Here is a 10,309-nt window from a genome sequence, read left to right on the forward strand (position 1 = left end):
TTTCCGGGACTGCTTCAGGAGGGATTTCAACAAGGAGGTTCAGGCCCTGAATGGCTCCGGAGGAACCTCAGGGACCACATAAATCTATACGACGGCCCTGGGGTTCCTGCGACACACAATGGTACCAAGAAGGTAAATATTTTTAAAGACTGTAAAAAGAATTTATTTAAAAAATTACACTGAATATCACTGATATTTAGGATAAGCAAACGTTATGCAGAAGATGTAGCTCAGCTAATGTCGCTGCCACCAGCAGCAAAAAAATTTCACTGGATGTCACTGATATTTTGGATACGCAGGTAATATAACTGTCCGCAGCGAACACCATCAATGGAAAAAGTGCACTGGATGTCACAGATATTTTTAGGCTGCGCACAAGTTAGACAGTAGAAGTAGCGCAGATAATGTCGCTGTCTGAATCGGCCAAACAAATGAAAGCTATTTAGTGCTGGTTGCGCTAAAAATATATATAGCTGCCAGATACAACAATAGTTCTTAAATGGACTTTTGGGTCTCTAGTTTTTTCAATAAAAATATTAGTATTTCACTCCCTACACTATCTGTCCCTTCTACAGCACAGCTCTCCCTGACTAAGACTTAGCTGAACACGTGTCATCGGGTGCTATATCGCACCCGATGACGCGTTCCGGCCAGCCAATCACTGTAATACCAGTAGCCATCATGGCTACGGCATTACAGTGAATGGCAGCACTTACCTGCATGTTTGTTGGCTGTGTAGCAGCCAACAAATGTGCGGGGAGGATACTCGAGCATCGTTCTCTTGCACACGATGTGTAAAATTGCTCGCCCAACACTAGTGTTGTACAGTTTTGTGCGCTTTCTGTAAAATGGGAAATAAAAATGAAACTAATGTCCTTGTAGGTAGCTGCTGTTGAGATTTGTAGGAGCTACAGTTGTGCTAGGAGGCAAAGCCAGCCTCAGCTACCCATTTCTCACTCCCTGGCTGACAGCTTTCCCTGCCTGATCCTATTCTAAACATATTTTTTTTTCTTTGTAATTATTGCCTTTCCTAATGTCTCTGGCAGTAGAGTACAAGGGTGATTTTGATTCCTGACTGTCCTTGATTGTTTTCAGGTTCACCTGCCAGCGGAAAAACTGCAAAGTTTGTAACTAACCCTGCTTGTTACAGAATAGTTCGCTTATCTTCAAAGGAATATTCAAGATTGTTCCCTCAACCCTTGGCTCATGTAAAAAGTGGCTTATACACATATTTTTTATACTTTTACTCATAATGACCCTGCATAAAAGTTAAAGTCAAAAATAATATGCAAACCTAAAAGCTTGTAATCTAACATTTATAGAGATACAGTAGTTTTAAGGGCCTAAAATGTTTGATAAAGGAAACAATGAAGTTGACATTTTGATAAAACATTTTTTTGATAAGATAGTAGGCGTGTATAAAAAGTTGTGGTAGCCGTGCAGACAACACAACTGGAAGGTTACCCTTCAACATGAAGTGTCTAATTCTTGCTTTCATTTGCCTCCACCTTTCAGAGGGGATTGTTAAGTAAGTACATGTTGTTTAATATGAAATAATATGAAATAAAATTCTATTTATATTTAATATTAACTTATAATTTCCTAATATTAACTTATATAAACACCTACGTAGTTTTACTAGAATTTGTGAGCTTTCTTAGTTTTTGTAAATGTACACACAAATGAGAAACTGAGAACTGAGAAAGTATATCCATATACTGTGTATCTTAGTGCTTTTCTATAGTTTTTCTTCTTTAGATCGATCCTTTACTATGTTTTTATTTGGCAAAAATACATTGCTCCAAGTTGATAGGATAATTATGCATTACAATAAGACAATGGTTCACTAATTGTTCAGATTTTTTTCAATACCTTTTCAATACCAATACCTGACAAATAATCTGATAAGATATGGGGTAAATTTTTAGACACTATATTGCCATACATCAGCAGTAATACCCAATATTGTAAGTACAAATATGCAAGCTATAAGATCACTGAATTATTAAACACGGCCAATGTTACTAACTCAGCTGAGTGTAATAATATGTTTCACTTAGCTATCTGTTGCTTCACTCTGGAGAAAGGTATTTTTAAACCATATGCCAATGAGCTATTAAATGCACCAAGGGCGAGCCTAAGCCACTCTTTGCACCCTTGATCATCCACCTTCCTCTGGCAACCCCTCTCTCTCCTTCTTGATGGTCAGTGCCTGGTTCATACATAGTCATCTCGTCTGGCTTTGTCAAGAAGGAGAGCAAGGGGGTGACAGAGAAAGTAGGAGGAACAAGAGTGCACAGAATGACATGCCTGCCTTTGGTGCACTTAATTGCTCATTTGCATATTGATTTATAGTACTGTTTCTCCAATTAATTGCCATAGAACTAAAAATATAAAACAACTAGGTAATATGTATTAATTTACACATGTTTGTCCCATTTTTTTCATATTTAAGGCAATGCATCAGTAGTTTTCTAATACCTTTTCCACAGTGCTAGTATGAACATCAATCTTTATCACAACTAAGAAATACAGTAATATATATGTATCTAAAGAACTCTCCTATAATAACTGTTTAATTTTCATTTTAGAGTCCCCCTGAAGAGGTTCAAGTCCATGAGAGAGGTGATGAGCGAGCATGGTATCGAAGCCCCAAGAGCTGATCCAGCTTCAAAGTATTACAACCAGTTTGCCACTGCCTATGAGCCTTTGGCAAACTACATGGACGTGAGTACTTAGGACTGAACATTAATGACTTAACATAATTAGTCTTATAGGTGGCAAGATTAGAACAAATGGCTCACTTAGTCAATATGTTTTTTCTTTTCTTTGTGGATAGATGTCATACTATGGAGAAATCAGCATTGGTACACCCCCTCAGAACTTCCTGGTTCTGTTTGACACCGGATCCTCTAACTTATGGGTAGCCTCAACCTATTGTCAGAGCCAGGCATGCAGTAAGTAACTGTAGATTGAGTTACAGGGTTATCCTGGAAAAGATAATGATGACTTGTCTTCAGGATAGGCCATCATTATTACATCAGTGCTGGTCTAAAGGCTGTTATTACGCAGCCCGATGTGGCAGATTATTGTTGGGAAGGAATCGTTCCCTCCCGGCAATTGCCTGGTCGCAAGCAGAGAGGACCACTGCTATTACATGCAGCGATCTCTGCAGCAGCATGGGGAGGAGCAATCGCTATGCTATCACTCATCCCCATACTGTATAGTGGTTCGCCGGTGGCAGATTATTATTAGACACCACGATCTGCTGCCAACGATAATTTTTTTAACATGTCAAAATATTTGGATTGTCTGATCAACGAGCATTTGTTCGTTCATCAGGCATTTGGCGTTAGTATTACACTGCCATTTTTTGTGAACATTCGTTGTGTTTTTCTGCTAAAAATTGGGCAGTATAATATACAGTCTTTAGTCCTGGCACCCCCACCAATCAGCTGTTTCAAGGAGTTGCTGATCTCTGGTGAATGATAGTGGCAGCTATCCAATGACAGCGCTGTACATTGTATAGTGGCAGTGCTTGGTATTGCAGCCCCATTGACTTGAAAAGGGCTGAGCTGCAACTAGACCCCATGACCCATATGCAGTGATGTCACTGGCTAGGAAGAAGCTAGATCTGATACTGATATATTTTCCTATGTAACCCCTTTAAAAAAAAAATCAAAGTACAATAATCGAGGCCTTTTTATTTTTAAATTACTACTTTTTATAATGAATCCAGTGCCTAGTTCTAGAAATACATAAGTTCATGCACTTGATTTGTTATCTGGAAAGCACATTTCTCTCAGTTGTCTCTGGTGTTTTGATAGCTACCAAACAAGAAAATGCAGCTACACTTAGAGTAAGTCCACTTTCATTAGTGGTGGTTTCCATGTTGTGGCTATGGTAGTTTACTATTTGCCAGCATCAGGGACAGCATTGTTAATATCAATTCAACTTTATTCAACTTCAATTCAAAATTATCAATAGTTTATCATTTACAAGAGTTTAAGGCTTGCACTGGCTATAAGGAAGAGGTATAGTTACTTCTCTATGGTATTTTACAGATATGTGGAACATAATACTTTATAAAGTGAATAATATTTTGTCAGTTTTGACAGATAAGCATGCTTTAGCAATCCCTAAATATTGTTCATTTATGAAGCAGGACCAATAGTCTACCTGTTATTATTTTTCCAGCCAATCATCCTCTGTTCAACCCAAGCCAGTCCTCCACCTATTCCTCAAACAACCAGCAATTTTCTCTGCAGTATGGAACTGGAAGCTTGACTGGAATCCTGGGATATGACACTGTCACCGTATGTCACACTTCCATTTAGATTTTTACTGTAGCAAAAAAAATATATATTCTAAGTTATAGTAGTTGATATGGAAATTGTCCACAATCCACATAAAATTCTGACTGCAGACAATGGAGGGGGGGCATTTATATAGCAAAGTTGTAGGCCAGTTTTCTGTTGTGTAAAAGTTGCAAATCTTTGTGAAAGCGGCATTTGTGCACACATTTTTTATTTTATTTTACAACACTCATTGCACTTTTAAAGAAGTAGACAACACATGTATCATAATTTCCAGGGGCGTACATAGAAATCATGGGGCCCCATAGCAAAACTCTGAATTGCCCCCCCCCCCAATAAAAAGTTTAATTATTAAAGCTCATTAGTAAAGGTGCGGGGTACATTAGGAGCTAAATAAAAGGTTAGGCTGTGGTCACATCACGTTTTTGCCATCCGCTTTTACTTATATGTTGGGGGAGGGATAAAAAAAGTGCTGCACCCTATGTTTTTCTATCCTGCAGAGTCCAGTAGAAAAACCGTATAGGTTAGCATATACATTTTTCTTTCAAACTATATGATGAAGGATGCCACTGTATGTATACATGAAACGGATGGAAAAAAATGGGACATGAACTCGGCCTTAGTGTCTATTTACACGTCCGTTGTTTCTTTCCTGATCTGTTCCGTTTTTTGCGGAACAGATCTGGACCAGTTCTGTACCCATTCATTTTCATTGGGTCCTGAAAAAAAATCGGACATTGTGCTGTCCGATTTTTTTCAGGACCCATTGAAAATGAATGGGTACAGAACTGGTCCAGAGCTGTTCCGCAAAAAACTGAACAGATCAGGAAAGAAACAATGGACGTGTGAATGGACCCTTACCCTTTAAGTTTTATTTATTTTATGATAGGTGTAAATCAGAGGAGAGCCTATAGGGTTAATTACTGCAGCAGAACTGTCCACACTGGTCAATGTGACCCCTGGGACAGATCTTCTGCAGGTCCACAGCATTAGATCTCTGTCTCACAGCTCAACCTCTCCCTTTGTTAATAACAGGGAGCAGAGCTGAGCAATTTTAGTCATGTCCCATTCTTCACTCAGAGGTAGTCTATCTGGAGCATTCAGCACATGCCACAGGTCCCATGTGAAAGAATATATATGCAACTACAGTGAGCAGAGCTGAGGCTCCTGTCTGACCCTAACAGCTCTGAGTACAGTCACACTGCTGCAGCAAACAGCCCGTTTTCCTGTCAGCTCCTCTCTCCTCAGCTCTATCATGCAGAGGACTTCTGCTGCTGCTTCCTTCTGCCCTCTCACACAGCCTAGGAACAGTGAAGGCAGTGCTGGGGGTTAACAAGCAAGAGAAGGGCAGGAAGACCCAGAGAAGGGTAAGCATGTGGGACATCACTGCTGATAAAAGTAAATGCAGGGCTGGTACTTTACCGTGGTGCTAGCTGTGGGAGCAAACTTCCACCAAAGACATCACAGAGGGGCGGGCACATCAGGCAGTGAGCTGCTTCCTGATTGGAGCAATCGGCTGCTCACTCTCCCTCCTTCCAGCCTGCTGTTGTCAGCGCAGCACTAGCGCTATGTATAATGCCAAATGAAAATCTAAATATGTAATGGCACTGGGGCGTTTGGGCCGAGGGCTGCCGACCCAAATGCCCCATTGCCAGTATTTATCTCTCTACTGTTAACTAATGCAGCGTGTATTCAGGTCAGAAAGGGGGCGGAGCCATGCAGCCTGGCCGGGCCCCCTAACCTCACGGGCCCCATAGCCAGTGCGTGGTCTGCCTATATTGACGGTACGCCACTGATAATTTCTGCCCGAATTGCTTGGATGTTATTATACTCTACTTCACTAAATGGATTGGTGTCCCATGGCTACATTCTATAGCAGTGATGGTGAACCTTTTACAGACAGAGTACCCAAACTGTAACCCAAAACCCACATATTTATCGAAAAGTGCCAACACTGTAATTTAACCTAAATACTACAGTCCAATATAGTATACTATGTCTATACTATTACTTTATAATTTAGCTATAATAGCCTGCCTACATTCATTGTGCTGCCCCGTGCCGTTCATAGCGCACCCTGCACTGATGAATGGCAGGAAAAGTCTAAGGCATATTGAAACACTATAAACTTTTTTCAGGGTGCGGGTGCCCACAGAGAAGGCTCTAAGTGCTGCCTCTGGCACCTGTGCCATAGGTTCGCCACCACTGTTCTATAGTGACAGTATGTACCCAGCCATAGGGATGGAAAAGCTACTCTAGCTGGGTGTAATATCTGCAGACTGTCAGCTGGGAACCTGTGACTACCACAGTCCCAACTGTGAGTAAATATATTTTGGTCTTTATGAACCTTAAAATTTCAAAATATATCAAACATACATCTAATGTTCCAACTTTCTAGCAGTTGATAAATATTCTCACTTCAAATTGTTTGGTTATTTATAGATCCAAAATATAGCTATTTCTCAGCAAGAGTTTGGATTGAGTGTGACTGAGCCTGGAACCAACTTTGTGTACGCTCAGTTTGATGGAATCCTGGGTCTGGCTTATCCATCTATTGCTGTGGGAGGAGCCACCACGGTGATGCAGGGAATGATCCAACAGAATCTCATTAATCAGCCTGTGTTTGGTTTCTATCTTAGTGGGTAAGATTATATGTTTTGCAAATAAAAATAAAAATCTTTGTTACATTGTGTGCTATAGTGTAGCTCCAAGTTTTAGGCAGATCTCAGTGAGAGCATTAGCAGGAGCAATAGGGAGAGTTTTAGATTAGATAGATACTGACCAATGGAAGAATGCTAACAGCGAACAAGCTTAGATTTAGCTGACTAGGAATATCAGGCACAGTAAATAGTTAATTGAATATAGGAGAGACCTTTAAACTCAGTTACTTTGTTGCAATCATCTAACAACACACAGTACTAGCAATACAAGATAGACAATATACAAGTGTTGCCAATTAGTGAAAAATATTGCCAGTTGTTGCAAAAAGATATAATCACCTCCAAGTCACTAGTGCTAGATATACAGAGTGTCCTGAACAGTTGAGACGCGTTGTCCGCTGCACATAAGTGGCCACGTACCAGGAACATAGTGTACTGAGGGTCACAAAATAAAAAACAATAAAAATAATTAACACTTACCCAGCCAATACCCTAGTGCCATGATAAGGCATTGACAGCCATTTCTGTATTAAACCGGATACAGAACAGCAAAACTGTTCCATTGCTCCTAGTACCTTCATGGGTGATACACCATGATAGGTTTACACATGAATAACTGTGGATTGGAATTATATCCCTGAGTTGTTGGCAGCAACAATTGACAGTGGATAGTTCAATATATGAGAAGCCAATATATTCCATATCTCACTGAACTCTGAAAGTTTTAACATTAGGTGTCCCTTTACAGAATTAGTGAATCACGACTTTAACATTGAATGAATAAAGATATACTTTTCTATTAGTTAGAGACCCCTAAAGGGATGTTTTTGGTCCGTTGACCGCACATTACATTGAACATGTAAAATGTAAATACATTTATCTCCATCACCTTCTATTTGCAGACAGGAGAACACTCAGAGTGGTGGAGAAGTAGCTTTTGGGGGAGTTGATCAAAACCTTTACTCAGGACAAATCTACTGGACTCCTGTCACCTCTGAAACTTACTGGCAAATTGGAATCCAAGGGTAGGAACTCGAGCATTAAAATTGATATAAAAATGTGCTTTACACCTTCCAATACAACACGTGGCTGTAAACCATCTTTATAATACTTTACATTATTAATTTTAGCATTGCTACTGATTTAACCCCTTAGTGACCAAGCCTGTTTGGGCCTTTATGAACAAGCATTTTTCTTCATTTTCATGGTCTCATTCCAAGAGCTATAACTTTTTATTTTCCCGTCTATATAGCTTTATGAGGGCTTGTTTTTTACGGGACAAGTTGTAGTTTTTAATGGCACCATTTTGGGGTACACATAACTTTCTAATTAACTTTTATTAACTCTTTCTGGGAGGGAGATGGGGAAAAATAGCAATACTGCCACTGCGTTTTTACATAATAAATTTTATGGCGTTCATTTTTCGATACAAATAACATAATATCTTTATTCTCTGGTTCAGTACGATTACAGTGATACTAAATACTTATAATTATTTTAAGTTTTGCAGCTTTTTTCCAATAAAACCCCTTTTATTAACCCCAAAAATTATTTTGCATTGCCACTTCAAAAGACCCATAACTTATTTTTATTTTTTTATGGAGTTGTGTGAGGGCTTGATTTTTGAGGGACAACTTGTATTTTTCATTGGTATCAATGATCGCTTGTTATTATTTTTTTTTACTACTTATAAGTCCCACAAGGGGACTATAATATATAGTATTTTGATTTATTTTAAAATGTAATGCATTATCTCTATAATGCATTACATTTCAATAGCAATGCTATTCAAAGATTGACCAGTAGGCTGCGCCAGAGAGGCACAGCCTGCTGGAGATAACTGCAGACAGGCTCGATCCCTGAACGGAAGCAAGGTAAGCTTCCCAACACATCAGCACTCAGCGATCACGTTTTCGGGGTGCTTGAGGTGAGATAGAGGGAGTCCGCTCCCTCTGTCACCACTTTACATGCAGCTGGCGCCATTGCACCCGGCATGTAAAGGGTTAAACAGCCCAGAATGGCACTTATGCCAGTCAGGGCTGTTAGAGCAGGGCCCCGGCTCTCATGTGAGAGCCGGGTCAGCGCTCACCGCTGCACGGGGGAGCCGTGCAGCGCTTAGACTTGGCCGCCATAAAAACGCGGCGGCCCAGCCTAAGGCCCCTTAGTGACCGCCGTAAAAACACGTATGGGTGGTCACTAAGGGGTTAATGGCTGAATGTTTGCCCTTTAGGTTCTCCATCAATGGACAAGCTACTGGATGGTGTAGCCAAGGATGCCAGGGTATAGTAGACACTGGAACTTCTCTGCTGACTGCTCCTCAAGGAATCTTCTCCAGCCTCATGCAATACATTGGTGCACAACAAGATCAGAGTGGAAATGTAAGATAAAATGACTGTCTATACCAAATATTTTAAACACAAGGTACTTGATGGAATTTCCCCAAGTCTTGACTAAAGCCAAACTTGGGATACTTTAAGTAAGCAATACTTGCCTAAAGTTACTTCACAAATGTGCAATATTTATTACATGGGTGGAAATTTCAGTTGATTTAATAATTGGATTTTCTCTTGCAGTATGCCGTGAGCTGCGGTTCCATACAGAATCTCCCCACAATTAGCTTCACCATTAGTGGAACTTCTTTTCCACTTCCACCATCTGCTTACGTTCTTCAGGTAGTCTTCTTTCGAAAAAATTAAAATTTTGTGTACTGTGCCAAAAAACAAGTAATATTATTAATATTATGTTTTGTTATATTTTATCTACTTAGAACAATGGATACTGCACCATTGGTATTATGCCAACTTACCTGCCTTCTCAGAATGGGCAGCCACTATGGATTCTTGGTGATGTCTTCCTCAGGCAGTACTACTCTGTATATGATCTGGGCAACAATCAAGTTGGTTTTGCTGCTGCTGCATAAACATTCTGCCCTACATCTTATCAATGTGCATGATTTACCTAGTAAAACACCTGTAAAAACATTATGCAGTATTGCTACATGTTTAAATTGTTTGAAGTGCCATTAATAAAAATACAGACATCAAGTCATTGCATCTAATGTGTTTTAAATGGTTTTTATATCCCTGAATATCTATACTTATGACTCTTAGGATAGGTCATCAGTATCTGATTGGTTGGGGTCCGACGCCCGTGACCCCTGCCAATCAGCGGTATAAGAAGGCCTTCTCTGTGTTTACCTAGCACGGTGCTGTACACTGTATAGTAGCTATGCTTGGTATCACTCTCCGTCACAGTCATTTCTATCGGGTTGAACTGCTCCTAGGCCATGTGACAAATGAACGTTTTGTCACTGGCCTAGGCTGCCTTCTCAAA

The 10,309-nt window shown here is 40.0% G+C and overlaps 1 protein-coding gene across 1 annotated transcript; it reads left to right on the forward strand.

The window, feature by feature from the left end:
• The first annotated feature begins 1,472 nt into the window (after positions 1-1,472).
• On the forward strand, positions 1,473-9,896 carry LOC122932529 (gastricsin-like). Its single transcript, XM_044287000.1, has 9 exons — positions 1,473-1,528; positions 2,592-2,727; positions 2,840-2,957; positions 4,198-4,316; positions 6,759-6,958; positions 7,879-8,001; positions 9,207-9,354; positions 9,550-9,648; positions 9,744-9,896. Exons 1-9 carry the CDS (start codon positions 1,473-1,475, stop codon positions 9,894-9,896), a joined length of 1,152 nt encoding a protein of 383 aa, XP_044142935.1.
• The last annotated feature ends 413 nt before the right edge of the window (positions 9,897-10,309 follow it).

The sequence above is a fragment of the Bufo gargarizans genome, chromosome 3 (genome assembly GCF_014858855.1).
Source record: "Bufo gargarizans isolate SCDJY-AF-19 chromosome 3, ASM1485885v1, whole genome shotgun sequence".
Taxonomy (NCBI): Eukaryota; Metazoa; Chordata; class Amphibia; order Anura; family Bufonidae; genus Bufo; species Bufo gargarizans.

Coding starts and splice junctions, on each gene's coding strand:
- LOC122932529 (XM_044287000.1), top strand. CDS start 1,473: ATGAAGTGTCTAATTCTTGCTTTCATTTGCCTCCACCTTTCAGAGGGG. Junction 2,958..4,197: donor TTGTCAGAGCCAGGCATGCA/GTAAGTAACTGT, acceptor TTATTTTTCCAG/CCAATCATCCTCTGTTCAAC. Junction 6,959..7,878: donor TTTGGTTTCTATCTTAGTGG/GTAAGATTATAT, acceptor TTCTATTTGCAG/ACAGGAGAACACTCAGAGTG.